General features: G+C 35.6%; 2 protein-coding genes across 6 annotated transcripts; both read right to left on the bottom strand.

Annotated features, from left to right (window-relative positions):
- Positions 1-386: 386 nt before the first annotated feature.
- LOC123903241 (ABC transporter B family member 29, chloroplastic) lies at positions 387-5240 on the bottom strand. The gene is made up of 10 exons (XM_045953185.1): positions 4558-5240; positions 3249-3335; positions 3055-3162; positions 2659-2925; positions 2504-2587; positions 2118-2334; positions 1945-2030; positions 1480-1667; positions 1167-1296; positions 387-774 (listed from the first exon to the last, which is right to left on the bottom strand). The coding sequence occupies exons 1-10, from the start codon at positions 5119-5121 to the stop codon at positions 628-630; spliced, it is 1878 nt and encodes a 625-aa protein (XP_045809141.1). The 5' UTR covers positions 5122-5240; the 3' UTR covers positions 387-627.
- A 1140-nt stretch (positions 5241-6380) lies between these two features.
- On the bottom strand, positions 6381-26162 carry LOC123903239 (F-box/kelch-repeat protein At1g57790-like). Of its 5 annotated transcripts, XR_006807869.1 has the most exons (4): positions 25981-26132; positions 23206-24353; positions 19673-21513; positions 6381-6896 (listed from the first exon to the last, which is right to left on the bottom strand). XR_006807869.1 is itself a non-coding variant. In XM_045953181.1 (3 exons), exons 1-2 carry the CDS (start codon positions 26010-26012, stop codon positions 23255-23257), a joined length of 1131 nt encoding a protein of 376 aa, XP_045809137.1. In that variant the 5' UTR covers positions 26013-26132; the 3' UTR covers positions 6381-6896; positions 23206-23254. The 5 variants fall into 5 exon arrangements, 3 of the variants coding, with proteins under 3 accessions (XP_045809137.1, XP_045809139.1, XP_045809138.1); XR_006807868.1 differs by having other exon boundaries at positions 19673-24353; positions 25981-26162; XM_045953181.1 differs by lacking the exon at positions 19673-21513.

Here is a 26162-nt window from a genome sequence, read left to right as displayed (position 1 = left end):
TCATTTTCCAAAAAACTTCATCAAGTTTTTTTAACCATTTCATTATTGTGAAATATCCACCAATTTTATAAATGACTAATCTCCGTCAAAAAACTTAGCTTACCACCTTTAGTGAGGTATTCTTTTCCAACCATATTTTTCATCCACACAATTTGAACTCTAAGATCTTTCTTAAAAGATCTGAGTTCAGTTCCACTCAAGGGCCCTTTAACTTAATTTAAAGTTTTAAAGTGATCTTTTATCTTTTCTTTTAAACCAAACAGTTGTTTATATCTTTAAACGTCAATACAACTTTGGACCTCTAGTGAGAAAATGCTCACTTGATTTTAGCAAAGACAACGAAGCTTTCAAACTGCTAGGCATGAAATTCAGGACAGCATAAGCAATTGGAGAGTAGACGGGGCATAAATTACAAGAACATGACACTCTGCTTAAGTTAATACATGATTACAGAATAATGTACAACAGATTTTCCAAAATTATAAGGATAGTGAAGCTAAGAGATAAGACTCCTCTTAAGTGAGCTTTAGATAGTAAAGTGGGTATTTTCTCACTGTATTGAAACTATATGTGAATATGTATTATCACCTTCACAGTAAATATGAATCCAATTACGTAAAATATAATTCAAACGATACGCCCAGATGATAGCAATGAATCCATATGACCATCCAACATAGTTGACCGAGGCAGCTCTTCTAGCTTTCCATTATCTAAAAGGAATATTCGTTTAGCCATCATAACGGTTTCCAAGCGATGTGAGATTACAAGCACCTATGAACATAGAAAAAATGTTTGAAGCTTCACAGGGAAGAAAAGGGTAAACAAATTAACAATAGAGCGCAAAAATATAAGAATTACATAAAGGTCCCATGAAAGCAAAAAATGAGATGCAAAATAATAAAACTGAAAGCAAAAAATGAGATGCAAAATAATAATCAGAAGGAGATCTGGAAAATCAGTCTTCAACCCTAACATTTATGGCCCTTTGATAAAGACTTGGACATGACTGTATCAAAGAAATAAGAGAAACTTCACCGAAAAATGAAAATAAGATAAACAGCATGCACAATCATTTTCTGTCATCGTAAGCAGGCATAATGGTTATAAAGGGAAAATATGTTAGATGTCACAAGCAAAAGAACAGAAAAGGCTAGGTTCCATACCGTACGATTTTCCATTAAACGCTCTACAGCTTGTCTCACTAATAACTCAGATTTACTATCTAAGGCAGAAGTTGCCTCATCCAGAATTAATATTGAAGAATTTTGATAGAATGCCCTTGCAATAGCCAGCCTATAATTTTGATAAAGGTATCAGATTAAATTTTAATGATATTTCATTTCATAAATGTCCGAAGCATCAAATTTGTTCTCTACATTAATCATACCTTCCAAATGCTCTTTCCAAACAGAAAACAAAATTATCTGTTCATTTATGGTTTGTAGAACATAATGATGTTTGAATTTGAAAATTTACCTTTGCCTCTGGCCTCCACTTAACGTTGATCCCCTTGGTCCAATATTGGTTTTGTAACCTTCTGGAAGTTTGCTGATAAACTCGTCGGCATAAGCAGTTTGAGATACCTGCTTCACTCTCTCCATGTCAATTTTTGTTGTCAGATCCCTATAACCAATGTTTTCAGCAACCGTACCTGAAAAAAGTGTCTGCAGTCCATATAACATCAGTATTTTGAGATTGAAGTAAATACCACTGGTCATAAAATAATAGTGATTAGACAAAAATCAGTTTAAAACTGAATTTATATAACTAGTTTATCTTAACCAGTATCAAACCAGTTAAAAGCTTGTAAAAAATAGTGCAAAAAATTCTAGCTGGCAAAAGAAGCACATTTATTAAATTCTTCTTAGCATCATGAACTGAAGTGCAAATCCGGCATACAGAAGAAGATGGATACAGCGGCTTGAGTGCTGAATCACTTACTATATCTTGAGAAACTACACCAACATGTCTTCTTAAACTCTGCAAACTAATGTTTTGGGTGTTTTGGTTATCAATCAGTATAGCCCCTGCACGTATAAAAGCAAAACCAGCTGATATAAGAAATGTATTTGATAACATCAAGTATTCATCTTTATGTTAAATATATGACTCACCAGATATAGGATCATAAAGGCGAAGCAGCAGTTTTGCAAGTGTTGTTTTCCCTCCCCCAGAAGGACCGACAATAGCAACTATCTCTCCAGGCCGAACGTGGAGATTCAATTCATTTAAGATAAGAGGCAGACCATCATTATACTTAAAGGAGACACTACAGAATTTCAACTCCCCTGTAACATGGTCCAAATCAACAGCATCTGGTTTTTCAACCACCTATTATTGAGAAAAAAAAAATTCTATTATAGTAGTTCAATTAGTTGGCTTGAGAGAAAATTTTAAAATAGTAGAACAGGATAGTATATGCGTAACAACCATCCTAGTTTTATTTCTCCTTATTATCAAAACTTCGACAATTTCAAACAAAAATAATCATTCATTTTACCTTATTTTTGAACTGGGTCATAGCAAACAAGCGTTCAATAGCTGGTTCTCCCTGCCTCCACTCATTGTAAGCTTTTCCTACATCCTGCGTGATTCCTCATTTTCAGATTGATAACCAAAGACAGCTCCTCAAAAGCTGAACCATGATAACAATACCTGAATAGGCTCAATCAAGAAAAGCAACGAAGTCACGAATGAAACCAAGCTAGAGCGATCAAATGAACCTCTTGAAATCACCGCCGAACCTGCGCAAAGTATGGAAAGGACTCCAAAATAAATAGCCTGTATAACCTGGGGAATAACCGCTTTCATCCTTTTTTTGTTCAACTTTGCAGAATTGTCTATCAGGGCCAGTCTCTTAAACCTGACACTCTCAAGCAACTCTGCGTTGTTCGCTTTCACGAAGAGAATTGCGGGCAAGATCTATATTTTTTGCAAAAATAGCAAATAACATTGAACACAAGGTAGATAACAAATTGTGCAAACAATGCAAGGTTTCACGATTTGTTCTGAAAGTACAATGAAGAAGGGGTGCGAAATGTTCATGTTTACCTCGTTTAGATATGCTGAGAGAGCAGCAACACTAGTATGTGACTTTTTAGATATCTTGCGAAGTTCTTGACCAAGAAAGGCAACAACTAGAACCATACAAGGAATAACCTACAATTTGCAAAAGCATAAATTAAATCTACCATTGTTGAAAGAACAATCAAGCAGCAAGAAAAAAGCATAATCCACTGACTTACCATGGCTGAAATCAAAGAAAGGGAAGGACTTATAACCAACATATGCATTATCATTGCAGACAGTTGCAGAGTACTAGGTACTATAGTCTGTCAAAAACAAGGGCAGTTCATAAAAAATAAAAGATATAAAGTGACCATACAAATGAACTAAAAAGTAAAAACCTCATGCAAATAACTGCAACATAAATGGAATTATTGTTTAATGTTCTCAAAAGGACAAGCAAAAACATCAAGGGGTTATGTTTATAATCCCCACCATTTAATCTTGTATTTCTCATTTTTAAACACATACTCTCCCTCATGGCTTTGTGATTGAATATTGATTCATTCAATCCTCTATTTCAAGGACTAATTTCTTAGAATATTGCAAATATATTTTATTTTAATCCTTTTTTTTTTATTAAAAACAATCCTAAAATTTACAAATATCATTATATTAGTATTTTTTGGTTTCATTAAATTAATCTTTCTTAATGATAAAATTATATTGCCTTCCGTAAAAAAAACAGTTCTAATGCCTAGAGATTAACTTCACCAATATTTATAAATAATTATTCTATTTAAACAAAAATTACTTTTAATAACTGACATATTTGATATATACGCTTTGGAAATGTCAAATTTTGAGCTTATAAAAAAGACTCGTCTACGAGCATATAGCTTATTTTGATAAGCTAATTCAATTAGCTTTAAACTTATAGCTTGTCTTTTTTTATTCCAATTTTACCCCTATCATCTTACTTTAAAAAAAATTAAATATTAATTAATTATATCTTTTTCATGTCATTTCACATTTACAAGCTAGTTCAATTCCTAATTTTGCCAAACAGTGCAAATTCAATAAGCTAACTTATTCTCTCTAAGTTATCAATTGTAGTTCATAAGTTCATACACTATAAACTAACTTATCAATTATCCACTATTTTTTGGTTGCTAGTATAAATCAGAGTATTACCGTCTTTATAGAAGTGTTTAGTAAAATTTACCAAACACTTTAATTTCATTCTACTAGCTTTTCAGCTATGAGCTAACTTTTAGCTTAATTTTACCAAAAAGAGCCTTAGTTCATAAGTTCATCTGATATAAGTTAGTTTATAGCTATCCACTGTTTTTTGTCTAACAGAACCATAATCACTTTTTTGGTCACTAGTATAAATAAATACATTAGTTATTTAATTAAAGTCAAAAGAAAAAAATTTGCTTATAACATTGAAAATGAAAATAATAATAATATGAGAAAAAAGATGTACAAAAAGTTCCTTTTTACTACCATAAAAAGTTGATGGTGATAGTAAAAAAAAAAACTCACATTAAGAAGAGCGTATAAGGTAACAGCAAGATCGGAAGCTTCAGCAGTTATTCGATAAGCAATATCCCCAGTGGAAACGGCGTCGTTAGCTTCAAAAAACGCAAGTTCTCTATTCAGAACACGATCGAAAACGTGAACGCGAACATCATAAACCGCGTTGAGAGAAGCTTCCCAAAGAAGCGCATGCTGTGCATACGTGGCAATCAATCGAACAAGAACCAAACCGCCGAGAGCGAGTCCATGTGTGACGTGGACGGTTGTTGTGGCGGTGGTGATGGCGGAGAATTTGGAGAGGATGTTAGAGAGAGAGTAAACGGAGATAGCACTACAGAGCCAACCGAAGAGGATTGGTTTTTGCTGGGAAATTAGATACGGTTTTAGAAAATGTATTGTGGTGGTGTTGTTGGTTCGGGTGGAGGAGTTTTGGATTTTTAGGTTCGGGAATTGGCGGTTATGTTGTTGTTTGGTTCGGAATTGGATTGGACGGAGGTTTGGGTTTAGCTTTGGTAGAATGGATGATGATGATGATGAAATTGAGAGTGAATATGAATATGAGATTGGCATGATGTTTTTCGAGGAAATGGAAATTGAAATGGGAATGAGAATGGTGTTGTTTCAAACATTGATTGAGCATAAAATAAACATTGCTGGCACTCTTGAAATGGGTATATATATGTATGGTATGGGTGTCATGGTATCAATACTAGTAGCATTAGCATATACGGTACTACTCCCTCCCGTCCTTGATACGTACAAGAAATTCATTTTTTAAATCCATTGAAAAATTAATGTATCTAGATTATATTATACACTATATACATTCATTTTTCTTTTTGAAATGAAGATACATTAATTTTTCAATGTATCTAAAAAAATAAACTTTTTATATTAAGGGCTAGAGAGAGTATATAATAGTATAATCATTCTATTTTTTTGCTTTCACTTTTATTTGGTTCGGGAGTCAAAGTGGTTTCAGCCCCCTCTTGATCGCAGGTATTGACTTGGGACCTGGAAGTGTGCTCATCCTTAATGTTTCAGATTCGATTATTTCTAGTGCAAATTTGGGTGGACTAATTTAGCTTTTTTAAAAATAAAAAAAAAAGTAGCTTTTGAAAAAACATATGACTAGATATATTGAAAATATCTTGATTTTGTGATAGAGAAAATGGATTTCAATGAAAAATGGTGAGGATGAATATCTAACTTTCTTTGTACTGCATCCATGTCAGTTTTGGTAAATGAAAGTCATATGAAAGAGTTTGAGGCAAGACGATCCATTGTCGCCTTTTGTTATTTTTGTTGGTGGCTGAAGGTCTCAACTTAATGATGTCAAAAGGTGTTAGGATAGAATGAAGCTATTTGATGGATTTGTGCAGGGGGAATGATTGTAGGAATTGGAATATTAGTTGGAGAACGAACTTGTTAGAAGATTATTGGAAATTAGAGGAGTAAATCAAAGATAAGTTTCAGAAAATAGTTTTTTTAGAAAAATGAGGTTTGTAGATGGGTTTGGTCCAGAAACGTTGATTTGGGAGAGGGTGTAACGAGAAAATACTCGTAAACAAAGGAGTTGTACAAAAACATGGCTTGATGTCATTCAATATTTCAATTGTTGTCATGGAAGTGGTTAAATAGCTGGGTGATTGAGTTTAACTATGCTCTCAATCAAATGATTTTAAATCCAGTGAGTTGTTTATGATATGTCCTAGTATCAGTGTGTGATGAAGAGGTGATGAACCGAATCTACGAAGATAATTAAGTACTTGTATCCTTCTGCATTTTAAGTTTGGATCAGTTTTGTTATGTAAAATCGAATTAGCAGATGAATCCAACCAAACAGAAAATGAAATTTAAATAACCATCTATATGAATCTATAAATCACATGTCCAAAATAAATATCAATAAAGCTGTAAGTAATCAGTACTCAATGCATGAACTCCAATTGTTTTGCATATAAGCACTACATCCCTATGCTGGGAAAAATCTTGAAATTTTTAGATCAGCAGAGACAGGATAATCAAGGGACTGAGTCTTTAGTATGCCCCAACAGATCTGATTCCTTCATATATTAGTAGCCTCCGATGTATAGCCCGTAAAGATGCTGCCTTTGGCATGCTTCGAAATGAGCTTTACTAATGAACTACTACACCCCAAAGAGATAACCAGGAACTCTGAAACTGCAGTATGGAAAAAATTTCATGCCCGGATTAAGAATTGCTTTACTGCACTAAGACAACTAGCTGTTTGAAAATGCTGCATTCCAACATAGAGTTTCATACATTGACTTTCAACTCCCTATTTAAAAAATTGGTACAAGTTGCACAACAAACTAGTTCAGCTGTAAAAAAAACATGGAATCCAATCACAAAGTTGGCACAGTAAACACAAAACCATCTTAGACAAACTGTTAAATAAGTTCCGCACTACCAGCAATGCTGAGTAGTCAAGAATTGCTGGTGCACATTTTATTCTTCATACATCAGAGATGTCTTCAGTAAAATAATAAGAGTAAAATCTCAAAATGGTGCAATTAATAGTTGTTTTGTAGCCAGTTAAACTCTAAATTATAAGTTAGCTATGGCTACATGACAAAGTAAGGAAGCAGACCTGATTTACAAAAGTTTGCTAGGTGAAGTCTATGACATTTAATATACGCCTTCAAGGCTTAATCCTCCCTTGCCATTGTTAATTTCTGTCAAAATGCCCTCAGAAGTCCATCCTACTAGTGTTTTTGTTATTCTTTTTCTTAACACTGAAAGTTGTACTCTCCCTCCTCTCTTCTCTCTAAAAAAGAAAATCTAGCAGCAGTAACAACTAATGAGATATAATTAGTTGTTATAGTCCCTCGTTACTCTAGTTAGTTAGCCTCTAACCCTAGGTACGGGTATGATACCCCGATATGGGTGCGGGTACCGGTACGGGATACGGTATTTTAAAAAAAATCTAAGGTACGGATACATTAATACATAATATGAAAAGAATTATTTTTTGAGTAAATTTGTCAACCGCCTCTACTATTTTCATCAAAAGCCAGAGAAATAATTAAAATTATTTATGTTATTTTCCCACCACTAGCACATTTTCGCCGTATCCACCACCACGAATCAACCAAAAAAATGGATTTGAATTGGTAAGTACCCAACGAGTACCGTACGGCGTACGCGTACCCGGTACGAAAACTTCACCATTTTAGGAGTACCCATACTTCAGAGGTTAGCCTACAAATAAATTTTGCTCTAGTCATTTATCTGATCTTTCTCATTTGTAATATTCTATTTTGATCAGCACAAAGTTTTTCTAGCTTTCTCTCTACTTTATCCATGGATGCGATGTTTCTTAAAGTGGTATCATAGCATATATGGTATCCTCCAGGAACTTTTCCGCTACTTTCCATTTTCTCGAGGAAATTTTATTTTCACAATTTCCTTTTCATTGATTTTCTTTATTTTGTTCATTTTCGGCGCCAGCATATTTTTAAGATGTAGGGGCAAGGCAAAATATGCTGGCTCCCAACTCAATCTCAGTTGGCATCCTGCTCTCGAGGGGGTGGGGTCCTGGAGCGAACTACTCATTGCAGTCTTGCCCCAACCTCTGAGAAACTTTTTTCCAATATGTTTCTTTTCTGATCAAATCAATTGATTCCATCTTTCCACCGCTTTTGATCAATTCAACTTCTTCAATCCAGTTCTGTTTCGATCTTATTCTGTTTTATCGCAATTGTAATTGCATCAATTCTCCCCAATTTTTTAGGGTTTCAATTTCGATCCATCAATTTTCTTCTTCGATCTGATTCTATTCCAAGTTCAATTTCCTTCTGTGATCCGCTCATTTGCATTGTCGACTTCTTGATTCAGCAAAGGCTCTCTATTTGCCTTGCGACTCTTTGTTAGATTTCGGTTCAATTCTATGATACTCAGTTTCGATTGATAATTTCAGGGTTCATTTCTGCAATGTTCCAACATTCCAAATAATTTCAGGGTGCATTTTCAATTCTTGATTTGGTTTGAGATTCAAATCGAGATTTATATACTCGCGCTTCGGATGTAGCTTTTGATTGGTTTGAGCTTGGTGTTGACGATTTCCGTCATTTTTCCGCCATTGAAGAAAATTCTGAAGATTCCATATGTGTATAATTCTTGAGGTTTATCTTTCAAGCTCATCAGATTTTGTTGAAGGTTGGACTGTTTGATTTGTAAGTTTTATGGTGAATTTTCGGTTCTTGAAGCTTTCGTTGAGATTGAGATTGAAATTCTCTTTGGTTCAAGTTTTGGAGGCCTTGTTTCGTTGGATGGTTTCATAGTGTGATTCTCTAATTTTGTTATTGTGAGTAGTTGGTTATTGCTTTTCTGCCTTCGGATTGCATTATTCCTCTGATGGTGCTCTGCTATTTGGAAGTTGTTTTGCTGTTTCCTTGGCTTCATTTTCACAAGTTTGGGAGCATCATTGATGTCTATTATCTTGATAGATATGAGGTTATGAGGAAAGACGTTTTCTCTCCCAACCCCCCTCAATTCTTTTCTACCCCCTGAATTTCCGTTTTTGCCCCTGGGGGTACTGCGGTTTATACGAACCGAAATAAGCTGACATTCTGATAAATTTCGGTAACCACTTACCGAAATCTGGGACATTTCGGTTCGCAGGTACCGAAACCATTATTTCGGTAAATTTCTACCGAAAATGGCCTAATTCCAGCGACCAACGTACCGAAATCTAGGACATTTCGGTTCACAGATACCGAACAAGCTGACGTTCGTTTTTTGTGTACCGAAAACGCTAATGTTCGGTTTGCAGTTACCGAAATGGTCTAATATTTGGCTTCGGTGAATGCGAACCGAAGTTTTTTGGCAAAAATGTTTCAAACCGCAAGGGGCAAACTTGGATTTTTGGGGGGTAGAAAAGAATTGAGGGGGGTTGGGAGAGAAACCATCATGAGGAAAAGATTAGTGTTGCATCTATTGCCTATTTTGCTATGTAGATTTTAATTGGGTAAACACATATGGAGCAGAATGTGGAACGTCTTGATCATCATTGTTTCTGCTCTGTTTTGTTTTAATTGAAGCTGAGATTGTTTTCAATTCTTGGATAAGTTTGCAGTGAATCCATTCCTCTCTGAGTTCTTTGATGATCAGATAAGTCACTATTTCTCAATTTTGCTAGCCAAATATCATCTAATTTTGTTGCTTCTGTTGTGATGAGATTTGGCACATTTACTGTTTGTAAAACAGCATTCTGATTTTTGAAGTGTTGTTGATGTGGTGGTTTATCCTATGATGCATAGGTACGGTACTCGGCACCGGTGCAAGTACTACAGCATTTTAAAATAATTAAGGTACAAGTATGTTAATCATCATCATGCTTTTTTGGAGATTTACTTTGTGTTCACTGTCACTAGTATTTTCATAAAAAATGAGGTAGTGTTATCCCATATTTTAGCTCAAGATAAAATATGTTATAATCTTCAGTTCCAAAGACATTTATAGCTATAAAAACCTGTTAAAATGGCTTTAAGTAGCCTTAGTCTTTAATGTCTTCAAAAACAAGAGAGATTCTCTCTCTTATCGTTCAAATGAAGGTTAAGGGTAATGTCTTTAAGAACAAGAGGATTCTAATGAGAAACTTCATAGCTCGAGACTAGAGAATGTTTCGATGGAAGCCAATGAATCGAAGTAGTCAGGAATTATGGACTTAAGAGTATTTTTCATTATTCAAGTGTGATTCGATTTCGACGGTTACAACGGTTCAAAGGCCTTGGTTCATTTCAAATGCAAAAGGACGCGTGGCTGAAGTTTAGGAGTTTAACGTTAGGGTAGACGTTACTTAGTTTTCTATAAATAGAAGTATGTATAGTCGAAATAGTGGTCACAATTCATTTACACAAAATCTCAAACACTCAAAGTATCCATGTTAAGGCGAGAAACGAGTTACTCGAGAAAGATGTATGAATCGGTGAACCTTTACATTTTCTTTGTAACTTTTACATTCTAAATGCAAATTTACTTTTCATAAGTCTTTACTTTCTAAAGCATTTATAAATTCTGTTTTTCATTAGTTCCCTCGTTCGAGTGAACTTGCTTTAATTATATTTAACATATGTTTCAGAAATTAAACATATTGTCCTTTTATAAAGTGAGGATGTCTTTAAAGATAAACTTCCAAATTTCCTTTAACGAAATGCATGAACAATTGTCCCGAGATTTACTAGTTGATCTCTCAAGTAATTAATTCAAACTAGCGGTTGTTTACCAAAAATCAGTGTAAACAAATTGGCACGCCCAGTGGGACGGGTTGTTTTGTGCAATTTACATTGTTGAAAGAAGTTTATTTTCTAAAAATCCTTTTACAAATACTAAGACAGTTAGTGTTTATAGTTTGTGTTTTGATTTTGTATGCATTTGAGAAGTGGTAAATCTTTACCAAATTTAACTAGTGTTAAATCTAGATCAAAAATGGTTAGACCACCAAATAACAATCAAAACAATAACAACAATGTCCTAAATCCTGAAGGACAGCCAACACAAGCGTCAATTAGTAACGCTACTGTCATGGCCCAAGGCTCTGGAACATCTGCTTCGAGCGTTCCTGCAGTCAGTTTTGGGAATATAGGGGTAACAATGCCCTCAACGAGTTCGACTGTATCTGGGTCGATATCCTCGTTAGTATCACATGGTATAGGGGGCAATCAGCCTGGTGCTGAAGATGTAAGGAGCCCCATTCGATCGTTTTTGTTGAACCAATCGGGATTAGGAATGCCAGACTCTTTAATGGCAGACTTACATAATTCTAATCCAAATCCTGACAGGAGTACCATGCCTTCCCCAGCGGCCTCTGTTGTGGGAAATAGGACCAGAGACATTGCCTTACAAAATTTAACCAATGTAACTATGATGTCCTTTCGACAGCAAATGGACGAGAGTAATCATGAAATGGTTAATACTCTGACTTCGCAACTGGGAACTATTTTGAACCCCTTAATCAACAATACAAATAATAATTATCAGTTGCTAGCCCATCAGATGGGGCGGATTGCAGATTTCTTTGGTACTCCTACAATGCCTAACCAAAACCTTCAGCCCATTCGAAACCAAACACAGGTTCAGAACCAAGGGTTTCATGTGAACAATGAAGTTCCAAACAATCAAGTACCACAAGTGGTACAAGAGGAACCACCGGCTCCAGTAGTGCACCATGTGCCAGAACCTGAAGTAATTTTGGTTAATCGAAATCAGAATGCTGACGAAGTAATTAGAAATGTGCAAAGAAATAATTTTGCGCAACAAGATAACTTGGCAAATTTAGTCGAAACTATTTTAACTCAAAACGGTTTCAATGTTGGCCTACATAGGCCTAACTTTATTTCCCCATTATCTGAATACGTATTACAAACTGAATTGCCAAGGGGATGGAAGATCCCCAAATTCACAAAGTTTGCTGGGGACACAACTGAGTCAACAGTGGAACATGTGGCAAAATTTTTTGCCGAAGCAGGAAATTTGGCAGATAATGAAAATTTAAGGTTGAAATATTTCCCAAATTCCCTTACAAAAAATGCTTTCACTTGGTTCACAACTCTTCCCCCCCGTTCGATTCAGCATTGGACTCAACTGGAAAGGGCTTTCCATGAACAGTTTTATATGGGCCAGTCTAAGATTAGTTTGAAGGAATTGGCCAGTGTGAGGAGGAAGACACCAGAGTCCATAGATGATTATTTGAATCGATTTAGGCTACTTAAGGCCAGATATTTTACTCAAGTGCCTGAACACGAGTTAGTCGAAATGGCTGCTGGAGGCCTAGATTATTCAATTCGAAAGAAATTAGATACACAACATCTAAGAGACATGGCACAATTAGCAGATAGGGTAAGACAGGTCGAACGCCTTAAGGCTGAGAAGGCCAGATCATCAAAGTTTCAAAAAAGGGAAAAGATTGCTTATGTCGAAACTATAGATGATGATGATGAGGAATATGTAATAAACTATGGAGACATAGAGGATAATGAAATTAATGTGGCCGAATTAAAACCTGGCCCCCCTTATGTCTGCAAATTACTAAAACCTTCGAATGGAAAAAATCCTGTCGAACCCAAGAATGATAAATTTGTCGCTAAAACTTATTCGTTTGATATAACTAAATGTGATGAAATATTTGATTTGTTGGTTACTGATGGCCAAATTGTTGTTCCAAAGGGATTGAAAGTGCCTCCCCTTGAACAACAAAAGAAAAGAGGTTTTTGCAAATTTCATAATTTTTTGGGTCATAAAACCTCACAATGTGTTCTTTTCAGGGATCTGGTTCAAAAGGCTTTGAAAGATGGAAGGCTGAAGTTTGGAGAGAAACCCAGACAACAGATGAAAATTGACGAAGATCCACTACAAATATCGGATGCCTCTTATGTGGAACCGGTCGCATGCTTGATGATCGATGCCATGGACTTATCAGGAGGCGCTCAATTAGTTTCTATTCCAGAGAATGAGTACTATGAGAAAATGAAAGTAGTATATCCTGGGGCTGAAGAGGAACTGATTGATTTTCTACAAAGGTGTAAGCTTAACAAGTCTGAGGTTATGCTTTGCCCAAGGTGCAGTGCTGTATTCGACAAGAAGGCTACTGAGGGCCTCAACAAGTTTATACCATTCAGAAGAAACAAAGAGAATTGGCCAAAGTCAAGGCCAATGAAAAGACAGAACATGGCGCATGCTAAACCAATACATCAAAGGTTGGGCAACCCAAATACTTTTGTGCCATCCAACAACTCACCAATGAACAAATGGGTTCATGGTCATGCATCAAACTTTGTCAGGAATTCTGTTGACAAGGGAAGTTCGAGTCATTCTGTTGATTCGAAGAAGTATGCTTACAGAAACAATTACAAGGGAAAGAATCACATGACCCGCACACAATGGCGTAGGCATCAGCGCCAACAAAGGCTCTCCCTTCAAGAGGCTCAAAAGACTGAAGACAACAAAGGAAAACAGGTTGTCGAAGTGACTAGAAGGCCTCTGAAAGAAAGATTGACTCAACCAGAGGATGATCAAAAGGTTGAGAATGAGTTTGAAGGAGAAAACATGGAAGATGAGGATCTCCTCGATTCAGATCCCGAGTTTGATGTGCTGGTGAACGTAGTTTCGATCCTCCCTGCTGAATATGACGTGTGGTCAGAAGTGACTGAAGGGGAGGATGAGTTCGATGAGTCTGAATTGGCTTTGCACAAGCCAATGTGTTATTATGTAATGAATAATGGCTGCTTAGAGGAACAGATGGCCAATTTTGAGAGGCCAACTGAGGGAATGAAGAATCATTTGAAACCCCTCTTTATTCAGGCCAAAGTAAATAATGTGGGGGTCAACAAAGTGTTGATTGATGGAGGAGCAGCAGTAAACCTAATGCCAGAATTTATGATTACCAAGATTGGTAAATTTTCTACTGACTTGCACCCTCACAACATCGTTCTTTCGAATTACGAAGGTGAGACTGGTTTCTCGCTGGGGGCAATTCAAGTCGATGTGGCAGTTGGCAGCACTGTTAGGCCAACTTTGTTTTTGGTTGTAGCATCGAAGGCCAATTATAATCTGCTTCTAGGAAGGGAGTGGATACATGGTGTTGGAGCAGTGCCTTCGACTCTCCATCAGAGAGTGAGTATTTGGAGAGATGATGGTGTGGTAGAGAATATCGAAGCCGATCAAAGTTATTTTAGGGCTGAAACACACCACATAACCAAGCATTCATTTGATAAGAAATTGGCGAACATATCGCCATGCACTGAACAGGGATATGCCTATGCCCCTGCTGATAATGTCTACCATTCTGTCAAATTGGATCCAACTCATGGATTCATTTGGGAGAGAGAGGAGATAGATGAAGGTCCACATGTGGATGAAGGCAAAGTCCGCCCAACTGGGTGGGACCTTGAAGAATACTATGATGACTAAGCCCAATGCTTGGGCCAAGATTTCGGCTTATATGGCCGAAAACAAGATAAAGATGGCTTTAGAAGCCACAATGCTGCAAGAAAATATGGCTGTCGAAGCCAACAACTGTGAAAATGGCAAATTATTGCCAATAACTCAAAAATTGGACTGCATCTATGATGAACCATTAGGATTTGAAAAGGATCCTTCCAGTTCCAATCAAAAGATGCAGGCCCAAGACCCTTTGGAGGAAATAGATATTGGAGATGGCTCTATCAAAAGGCCAACGTACATAAGTGCCAATATCCCAAAGGACTTGCGTGATAAACTGGTCGAACTCCTTAAAGAGTTCAAAGATTGTTTTGCTTGGGATTACAATGAAATGCCAGGTTTAGACAGAAATTTGGTCGAACATAGATTACCCATTCGACCAGACAAGAAACCAGTTAAACAATCACCAAGAAGATTTGCACCAGAAATCCTATCTAAGATCAAGGAGGAAATTGAAAGGCTGTTGAGAAGCAAGTTCATCCGGACTGCCAGGTATGTCGAATGGTTAGCAAATATAGTTCCTGTCATTAAGAAAAATGGTTCTCTTAAAATATGTATAGATTTTAGGGACTTAAATAATGCTACCCCTAAAGATGAATATTCGATGCCCGTAGCAGAAATGTTAATAGATTCAGCAGCAGGTTTCGAATATCTTAGCATGTTAGATGGGTATTCTGGATATAACCAAATTTTTATCGCTGAGGAAGATGTGGCAAAAACAACTTTTCGATGCCCAGGGGCTTTGGGTACCTATGAATGGGTCGTAATGCCGTTTGGATTGAAAAATGCTGGAGCCACATACCAAAGAGCAATGAACTCAATTTTCCATGATTTTATAGATACTTTTATGCAAGTATATATTGATGATATTATTGTTAAATCATCATCACAAAATGATCATTTGGTTTGCTTGAAAAAGTCATTCGAAAGAATGAGAAAATATGGATTGAAAATGAATCCATTAAAGTGTGCTTTTTGTGTACATGCAGGAGATTTCCTTGGGTTTGTGGTGCATAAAAAAGGCATTGAGATAAACCAAAACAAGACAAAAGCGATTTTGGAGACTAACCCTCCAACAAACAAGAAGCAACTTCAATCCTTGTTGGGAAAAATCAACTTTCTGAGAAGATTCATTTCGAATCTAAGTGGTAAAGCTCAAGCTTTTTCACCATTGCTTCGACTCAAGAAAGAGGATGTTTTTACTTGGGGGCAGGATCAGCAAGAAGCATTCGATGCAATCAAAAGATACTTGTCTAATCCTCCAACTCTAATGCCACCTATTAGAAATAAGTTTATGAAGTTGTATATTTCAGCATCTAATACCACATTAGGTAGTATGTTAGCCCAAGAGGACGAAAATGGCGAAGAAAAGGCCATTTATTATCTAAGTAGAGTCCTTAATGATGTTGAAACTAGATATAGTAGTATTGAAAAGCTTTGTCTTTGTTTGTACTTTTCTTGTATGAAATTGAAGCATTATATAAAGCCTATTGATATTTATGTTTATTCTCATTATGATGTTATTAAACATATGTTGCTAAAACCAATTTTACATAGTCGAATTGGGAGATGGGCCTTAGCTCTTTCTGAATATTCACTTTCATACAAGCCTTTGAAAGCAATTAAAGGCCAAATAGTGGCTGACTTTATTGTTGATCATTCAGCAATCGAATCACCTCAAAATTACATTGCTCTAGAACCATGGATTTTGTATTTTGATGGGTCTAAACATCAACATGGTACTGGAATAGGTATTTTGATAATTTCCCCACAAAAAATTCCTACTAAGTTCAAATACAGGATTAATGGTATTTGTTCGAACAATGAAGCTGAATATGAGGCTTTGATAGCAGGATTAGAAATATTGTTGAACCTGGGGGCAAAAGACATTAAAATAAAAGGTGATTCAGAACTAGTTTTGAAACAATTGACAAAAGAGTACAAGTGTATCAAAGAGCATTTGATTCGTTATTTTGTCATAGCAAATGCGTTAATAAAACGTTTCGATTCGATTGACATAGAACATGTTCCTCGAATAGAAAATCAGGAAGCAAATGACTTAGCCCAGATTGCTTCAGGATACAAAGTGTCCCACTACTCAGAAATGGCGCAGAACGTGACAGTTTTGTAAGAAGAGGAACGGTTATCTTTTTAAATGCCATGACATCATCAAATCGAAATAAAGGGATGGCGTTTGGAAATAGAGGCACTTTGAAAAATGCCAATCTCTTATTTCATTCGAGTCATTCAAATCGAAATAGGCATTTTTGGGGGCAATTTGTTATCCCATATTTTAGCTCAAGATAAAATATGTTATAATCTTCAGTTCCAAAGACATTTATAGCTATAAAAACCTGTTAAAATGGCTTTAAGTAGCCTTAGTCTTTAATGTCTTCAAAAACAAGAGAGATTCTCTCTCTTATCGTTCAAATGAAGGTTAAGGGTAATGTCTTTAAGAACAAGAGGATTCTAATGAGAAACTTCATAGCTCGAGACTAGAGAATGTTTCGATGGAAGCCAATGAATCGAAGTAGTCAGGAATTATGGACTTAAGAGTATTTTTCATTATTCAAGTGTGATTCGATTTCGACGGTTACAACGGTTCAAAGGCCTTGGTTCATTTCAAATGCAAAAGGACGCGTGGCTGAAGTTTAGGAGTTTAACGTTAGGGTAGACGTTACTTAGTTTTCTATAAATAGAAGTATGTATAGTCGAAATAGTGGTCACAATTCATTTACACAAAATCTCAAACACTCAAAGTATCCATGTTAAGGCGAGAAACGAGTTACTCGAGAAAGATGTATGAATCGGTGAACCTTTACATTTTCTTTGTAACTTTTACATTCTAAATGCAAATTTACTTTTCATAAGTCTTTACTTTCTAAAGCATTTATAAATTCTGCTTTTCATTAGTTCCCTCGTTCGAGTGAACTTGCTTTAATTATATTTAACATATGTTTCAGAAATTAAACATATTGTCCTTTTATAAAGTGAGGATGTCTTTAAAGATAAACTTCCAAATTTCCTTTAACGAAATGCATGAACAATTGTCCCGAGATTTACTAGTTGATCTCTCAAGTAATTAATTCAAACTAGCGGTTGTTTACCAAAAATCAGTGTAAACAGGTAGATAATTGAAATATAATAAAAAATCAAAATATTTTAAGAGATCTTTCCACACCGATACATTTTTTATGTATCCACCATCCCGAATCAACCAAATAGAAATGGGTACGGATCGGTGCGTACCATACACGTATGGTAAGTGTACCCGATACCGGTACGTACCGGTACGAGTACTTCACCATTAGGTTTATCCAATATCTTTGTTGATTGTGATGTCGTATAAGCAAATGCAATACTTCAAGTTTGGAGTACATGATTGGCTAATTTGCTTCTATATGGCTAAGTATTGGAGTTTAGTCCTCTTGGAAGACCCTTTGTGCTTCCTACTGGTTTTGCCTCTGATTGTGAAGATTGAAGACTAGTTTGAGTTCTTTGATCTACTCTTTGTTGTTATGCCATGTCTTGTACAGGTTGCATTTGGTTTATTTTCGATTGACTAGTTAGTTTTTGATGTGCTATTTCATCTTGAGTACAACATTAGTATTGTTGCTTCACTCTAGCCATCAACCATGCTACTTGGTCGTTTTGTAGTTGAATTGTTGGTCCTCTGATGTCCTAAGTCACCTTTAGCACAACTTGAGTATTGTTGCTTAACTTTGTAGCTATCAGACCTTCACACATTCATTTTTTTATGTACTTCTATCTTGAGTGTTTTGTACTTTTGATGGTTAAGTGTTGCCTTAATTGGCCTTAATGTTAGCTTTTGTCCTATGGTGGTCAAACTTTGTGCCCTTTGTTGCCTTTGTTAATGTTAGCTTCTGCCCTATGGCGGTTAAACTTTGTTGCTTCTGATAAGTGGTTAAGCCTTGAGTCATGGCTTCCGTAACAGTTAGGGTGTGTTTGGAACAAGAGAAACAAAGGCGAGAGAGAGATCCAAGAGAGAGAGGGAAGACAGATCACACTTCTCCCATTTGGAAGACGGAAGAAATAGGGAAGAGATGCCAATTTCATGTGGGTCCCACGTGCTTTCTTTTTCTTCACAAAACTGAAGAGAAAGATGAGAGAAAGCTTAATCTTATTCTTTTCCTTTTTTACCCTTCTGTTCTTCGTAAGCAGCAACAACACCATCAACACTCGTTGTGATGGATAAAACCTGTTGGAGCTATGGTTAATGACACATGCAAGAGCCAGATTTGGTCAAATGAGACTGCCTTGCCATTGCCATGTTATGTATCAGCGAGTGGGTTGAGGGAGGAGAAGAAGAAGACTACGTGGAGAGGTGGGAAGTGTGATATGGATAATTAGGGATTAATTGTAAAAAAATTGGGGATGAATTGGTTTGAACAGTGGGAGTGTAAGAATTGGTTTCTTCAAAAAATTGTGTTTGTTTTGTTTTATCTTTTCTTAAATCGGTGTATGTGCGTTGATTTATTAAACTTAAAATTAAATTAATCAATTTAATACTATCCTTCAACAACAAAAATTAATACTAACATTTTAAATATTATTTTTTTATTCGTAACATTTTAAACATTTTAAATAATCTAAATAAATAATAGCTTAAATTAATCCAATTAATAAAACAATGCTAGGAGGATGTTGCATAGTAATTTTGATGAAATGTATCTATTTAAGGGCATTTTAGTACTTTTGAAATTATTAACACTTCTCTCTCTTCTATTTCTTCTCTCTCTCTCTCTTATATCAATCAATACCACAAATCTGCTTTATTTCTCACATATTTCTCACCTCTTTCTCTCTTACTCTCTCTTACCTATTTCTCTCTTCACATCTTCTCTCATGAACCAAACATAGTCTTAAGCGTTTTGCCTTATGGCTTTGATCTCTGCCGATGTATTACCAGCATCTCTAGTTGTATATGTGAATAAGAAGTTGACTTGTCCTCTTAATTATATTTATTAGTTTGTTCCTAGGATAAGGAAAACAAATTAGATATTGATTTGTTCTCATTAAATGTAATTATTTAGTGTAATTACCTATATAACCCTGTAACCTCTATATATACAAGAAATAACAATGAGAAAGGTATCAAGCCATAATTCTTGACATGTATCATAAGGTTCGATCAAACCTGTAACATCTTTGCTCATCTTGGTTTGGTTCAGTGACACCCCACCAGGTCTCGCTCTTGAAATTGTTTCCGTCGGTTTCATCATTTTCGAAACCCTGATTTTTGCTGTCCGCGGTTCCTCGCCGTCTCTTGATTTGGTCTTCTCGGTTCCTGGTCGTTCTTTTGCAATCAGATTCTGATTGCTGCCGCTCCTTGGTTGTTCATATCGTGACAGTGTTCGCGGTTCCTGATCTGATTGTCGTATTGCAAATTGGTACTTGCCTTTTATCATATTTGTTTTTTTTTTTCTGGCTGTACGGGGTTAAAAAAAAAATTATATATAAAGGAGGTCACTGCTTGTAGTTTGCGTATTGGTTTTTTACTTGATACTTGTCAACAACCTTTCCAGCCACTTCATTTTATTTTATTCACTTGTCCAAATTTCCATTCACAAGCCTTTGTTCACTGCCCATCGTTGTTACTGTCTTGTTCCCTTTGCTTCGCTATAATGGCTTCAGAAAAAGCAATTTCTTGTGTCCGTTTTACCGGTAAAAATTATCCTGCTTGGGAATTTCAGTTTAGGCATTATGTTAAAGTGGAGGGATTATGGAGTCACTTAGATGATGTCTCTGACACCATTAGAGACAACTGATTTAAATGAATGGGAAACCAAAGATACAAAAATTATCACTTGGATTCTTAGTACTATTGATCCTCAGATGATTAATAATTTGCGAGCTTTTTCTACTGCTCAAGAAATGTGGAATTACTTGAAGCGTATTTATGACCAAGATAATGATGTCAGACGTTTTCAGTTGGAGCAAGAGATAGCCAATTACAAACACGGTAATTTATTTGTTCAAGAGTATTATTCTGGATTTCTGAATTTGTGGACAGAACACTCTGCAATAATCCATGCTAAGGTCCCTGAGAGTTCTCTTGCGGTTGTCCAAGAGGTCTACAATACTAGTAGGCGAGATCAATTTCTCATGAAGCTCCGTCCAGAATTTGAGGTTGTTAGAGGTGTTTTGCTGAATAGGAACCCTGTTCCTTCTTTAAATACATGTGTTGGTGAACTTCTCCGAGAGGAACAACGTCTTGCTACTCAAGGAGCCATGTCTCTTGATGCTGTCATTTTTTAGCCTGTTACGATTGCATATGCTGCTCAGAGTAGAGGTAAAGGTCGTGATGTTCGACAAATTCAATGCTTCTCTTGCAACCAATTTGGACATTATGCTCATAGTTGCGGTGGTAAGAAGTTTTGTAACTATTGCAAGCAGCGGGACCATATTATCTCTTATTGCCCCACCGGAATAGCTCCTAAATTGCGTGCTTATAGTGATGTTGATTGGGCAGGGTGTCCTGACACTCGTCGATCTGTAACTGGTTGGTGCATGTTTCTTGGTTCTTCGTTGATCTCATGGAAAAGTAAGAAGCAAGCAAGAGTCTCTAAATCCTCTACTGAATCTGAGTATCGCGCCATGTCTGTTGCTTGCTCGGAAATTATTTGGTTACGTGGTCTTTTGGCTGAACTTGGACTTCCTCAAACTGAGCCTACGTCACTTTATGCCGACAATACAAGTGTCATCCAGATTGTTGCAAATCCTGTCTTTCATGAACGCACCAAACATATCGAAATCGATTGTCATTCAATCTGTGATGCATATGATGACCGACTTATAGCACTTCCTCATGTCAGTACTCAGTTTCAAGTTGCAGATATTCTTACTAAAGTTGTTCCACGCCCACGCCATCAGTTTCTTGTTAGCAAAATTGATGTTCATTGACCAACCGCATCAATTTGAGGGGGGATGTGAATAAGAAGTTGACTTGTCCTCTTAATTATATTTATTAGTTTGTTCCTAGAATAAGGAAAACAAATCAGACATTGATTTGTTCTCATTAAATGTAATTATTTAGTGTAATTACCTGTATAACCTTGTAACCTCTATATATACAAGAAATAACAATGAGAAAGGTATCAAGCCATAATTCTTGACAGTATATTCTTCCATTTTGATGTATTTTGTATTAGTCACCCCGAACTAGAAGTGTTGTGAACACCTTCCAGCTTGCAGGAGGCAATTGAGATCAAATTAGTTTTTATAGTTACTAGTTAGTTAGTCAGTCAGTTAGCCTATGAATAGACTTTGCTCTAGTCATTTGTACTCATCTTTCTCCTTTGTAATATTCTATTTTGATCAATTCAAAGAGTTTTTCTAGCTTTCTCTCAACTTTATCCATGGATGCCATGTTTCTTAACAACAACCAAAGCCTGAGCTCTAGTAAGCTATACGGCTATACCAATATAACATTCTATCATAAATCATATCTGCAACAAAACCATTAACCTTCAGGTCTTTCCTAATAGTTTCTCTTAGTTTTTCTTGGCTTTTCACCCTCCATCTGATATACTCTCTATGTCTCCTTACTACAAAATCTATGTCTTCTCCACACATGTCCAAACCACCTAAATTGAGATCAACCATCTTTTCTACAACATGAAGGAAACCAATAATAAGATATTCTTGGCTTAATAAAATTTTACCCTAATAGTTATTCTTCCTTCTTTCCTTCCCCTCCCTACTAAGAAAGTTACAGAGCAAACTTACGCCTTACTACCTTGACAAACTATGTAAAGTTTGTAAACAAATTAGGCATTATATGGAATGTAGGCAGAAGTTTTATAAAAGCTGATTGTTAAATAAAAATAGATGAACTAAATAAGATATTAACAAACAATTCAACACAAACACACATGAAGTAATATTGTAATTGTGATTATTCATATAAAGTTCACACAAGCCAGAAATCCCAATAAACAAGTGACCTCTCTTGCTTAAATCAATGTAGTACACTAGTATGTATAATGCACAAATGTACAGAAAACATTATGTATTGCAGAACTGCAATCCCTTTTCTGTTTTCCAAAGCCAATGATATGACCATGGCTACTTTCAATTAAACATTGACAGTATCCATCCCACTTTAAAAATATTGATTAGCATTTACAAGAGCTTTTATGTAAAAAGGTGCAGTAAATGCAAAGTATTATTTATGAGTTACGACCAGAACTGAAATGGGAGATGCTACAAAACATTTTTGCAAATGTAAACATTTTTTAGAATTGTAAATGAAACATATGGCTGAATTTAATTTTTTTTGACATTCACAGTTTTTTATATTCTCAATTCAATCATGTTTGACTTTTTAGATAGCTATTATTACAGTCCAACTATTTTAGTGAGATGTCAATAAATAATTACTAGATGATAGTGTACTAATTTATTTTTTTTACAATGTGAGTGGATCAAATTCAAAACCTATAAGTTAATGTAGATAAGAACAAATGAACGATGAATCCTAGATTACATTGCAGGTAGTAAGCATTGATAGTCAAATGAAATAATAAAACATCAATGATGTTGATGAACTGTTACAAATATACATAAAATTTAGCAAAGCAAACCACAAACTAGCTTATTATGCATTAGTATCAAAGCATATAACCAGAAGTTATAAAACAAAGCTAAAAACCAAGTGAAAACAAATACCTCTACACATTACTGATTTGGAAATAATCATCTGTTTCACAAAAATTCTTCAAGTGAATCCGGAGAAGTCCTTTGGTGGTTCAATCCATATGCTTTCGAAAGGGTCTTGTTCACCCCAGTCATGCCACTGCTTACGAGGATAGTATCGATAGTCATCAAGAGAGAATGATATGCAACGCTTTCCATAAAAACGAACTTTAGAGAAGTAGATACTGTTCCTCATCATTCCAGGGAGGTCGATCCTTGAATGGGAAGACAAGAAACTAGCAAAAAGAGTTGCTCCATCTAGTGTTTTTAGCTCTTCCCATTCCATTAATGCCTGGTCTAACTTGAAAATAATAGGGTTTTCACTAGAACAAGTATATATTACTATTACATCTCCCTCTTGCTCGGTCATAAATTTCCCCTTCCACCAATTTTTGGCGAAAAAATTCTCAGGGCATTTGGGTGGAGGTACCGATAGAACACTCCAAGTGCGTTCAGATGGATCAAACACCCCTAGCCAACCTGTTAAACTCAGGCAATAAAAGAGTCCATTACAAAACACAAGTTTATTCCATATGCTACTGACAAAGGGCAAGCGGTTTTGGTAATTAACAGTGGTCCACTCGGTTGCCCCAGGGTGACATGTGCTAATGGCCACAACAGTAGGACTAACATGCTTAACAGTGAACAGAACACAGTTAGGTGATGTTGGAGCACAAGAAAAAGCAACTATCTGGTATGTCATCTCAAATCTTGGCATTTTGATGGTCTCCCGAGTGAAGGGGTTAAAGAAGAACACCCGGTCAGTTCTTGGCCGGTATAGCAGTAACCAACCATCTTTTGTATAACAAACTCTAGATCCATTCAACTCTGGAAACTCAATAGAATATGTCTTCCGCTGCACAGGGTCATAGAACTCATACCACTGACCAAATTTTGGAAAATACATTAACCATGGTGATTGATTCACCACGCGTACAGCATTAGCAACAGAATACCAACTCTTGCAAACAACAGAAGCACGGACATTGTCGTCTAGGGGTAATTGAGACATGATTATTTGTAAGAGTTCAGCGGGGAGATCAGACCATGTTTGCAGCTCCAAATTATCATTTTTCACCTCTGTTGCTCCTCTTCTGCTGTTAGCAATTGTATCACTCAACCTAAACAATTAGACATGCATGTAAGAGTTCTGCCAAACAAATCCGCTTGAATTATCTTAAAATGCAACAGCAAGGATAAAAATTATTAGATCTCTGTGACTTTATCAAGTCTTCATTAAGAATAAACCATCAATTTGGTCTATGAACTATCAATCTCTCTCCAATTTAGTCCCTGAACTATAGATATATACTAAATAGTCCATAAACTATTATTATTCCCAAGGTTGTCAAAATCGCGATCCATTTCGTAAAATCGTACAGTTCATCAATTTAGTCCATCAGACCCATTAAAAACATGAAAAAAGTTACTACATCCGTCCCTAATTATAAGACCCTGTCACCCTGTTTGACAAAAATGTACTATTCATTTACCTTGTTTTGACCGTATTTTTTTAATAATATATATATGTAAATATTAGCATGTAAGATCTTGTTCAATTTGTTTTGATGAGTATTTTCAAAATATTAAATTTTTATAATTTTTACTAATAGACAATTAAAAATATTTGTGATCAAAATTGTGCATTGGCATACGTGCAGTGGTCAAATAGGTTCTTATAATTAGGGACGGAGGTACTCCCTCCGTCCCAAAAAGAATGACCCAGTTGACCGAAACACGCATGCCAATGCATAACTTTGGCGACTAATATCTTTAATTGTATAATAGTAAAAATTATAAAAAATTTATATTTTGAAAATACTCATCGAGACGAATCTAACAACATCTTATATGTTAATATTTATTTTTATTTATTAGTAGAAAAATATGGTCAAAACAATATATATGAATAGTGCATATATTCAAAATGGGTCATTCTTTTTGGGACGGAGGGAGTAGTAAATATTAATTAAACATATCTTTTTTATGTCATTTCATACTTATAAGCTAGTTCAACCGCTAATTTTACCAAACACTACAAATTCACTTAGCTAACTTATTCGCTAAAGCTCATCCACTATAAGATAGCTATCAGCTATCCGCTATTTTTTACCAAACCGAGTCTTAATATATTTTTATAGTTTAGGGACCAAACTGGAGAGAGATTGACAGTAGAAGGACCAAATTAATGGTTTACTCCTTTATTAATGTACAAAAAAAGAGGACACATTAGTTAATCCAGTTTAATTCTTCCACCGGCACCAATTCTTCAACCACCCAAGTAGTGTAAATACAAAAAAAGAGCACACATTAATTAATGCAGTTTAACTCTTTAAAATTAAGCAGGATTGTTGCAGATGAATAAAATTAAACACATAACTAATAGATGCAGATGAATAAAATTAAACACATAACTAATAGATGATTAAATTTACAAAAAAAAAAATGCATCACATCACAGTATTGAACAAATTACTAAAACATCTAACTCTAATTTGATCCATAAACCCTAATGCAATCAATCTTATAAACTACCCACAAACTTCTTCAATTTTGTGAAATTGAGAGTTCAGATTGAATAATTAGACATGAAAAAACTAAAATCCATCATTCTACATAGAGATCCAACATAACAAACCAATTGTCACATATTAGCTTTAATTAATTAATTAATTAACTGAAAATAAAAAGTGAATTATGAATTGATGATGAAAATTGGCAATTAGATTAAACAGAGAAGTAACTTACAATTTCAACTTCCTCCTCTTTCTCCCCGACATTAATCGAAATTGACTCTGTGCTGTGATGAAGTTGCGTTGTTGTTCAAGTTGTAGAGAGAGGAAGTGAAATGAAAAGTGTGTCAACAAGAAGAGAAAGCGAAGAAAGCACGTGTATATATATCAATGAAAATGAATGAATCAAGTTGAGTT

This window comes from Trifolium pratense, linkage group LG1, assembly GCF_020283565.1.
Source record: "Trifolium pratense cultivar HEN17-A07 linkage group LG1, ARS_RC_1.1, whole genome shotgun sequence".
Classification (NCBI taxonomy): Eukaryota; Viridiplantae; Streptophyta; class Magnoliopsida; order Fabales; family Fabaceae; genus Trifolium; species Trifolium pratense.
The sequence above is the reverse complement of the archived record's forward strand: the minus strand, read 5'-3'. Positions and strand labels throughout refer to the sequence as shown.

Coding starts and splice junctions, on each gene's coding strand:
- LOC123903241 (XM_045953185.1), bottom strand. CDS start 5,121: ATGCCAATCTCATATTCATATTCACTCTCAATTTCATCATCATCATCA. Junction 3,336..4,557: donor CCTTATACGCTCTTCTTAAT/GTGAGTTTTTTT, acceptor TGTTTTTGACAG/ACTATAGTACCTAGTACTCT. Junction 775..1,166: donor GTTTAATGGAAAATCGTACG/GTATGGAACCTA, acceptor CTATGTTCATAG/GTGCTTGTAATCTCACATCG.
- LOC123903239 (XM_045953181.1), bottom strand. CDS start 26,012: ATGTCGGGGAGAAAGAGGAGGAAGTTGAAATT. Junction 24,354..25,980: donor AAGAGGAGGAAGTTGAAATT/GTAAGTTACTTC, acceptor CTAATTGTTTAG/GTTGAGTGATACAATTGCTA.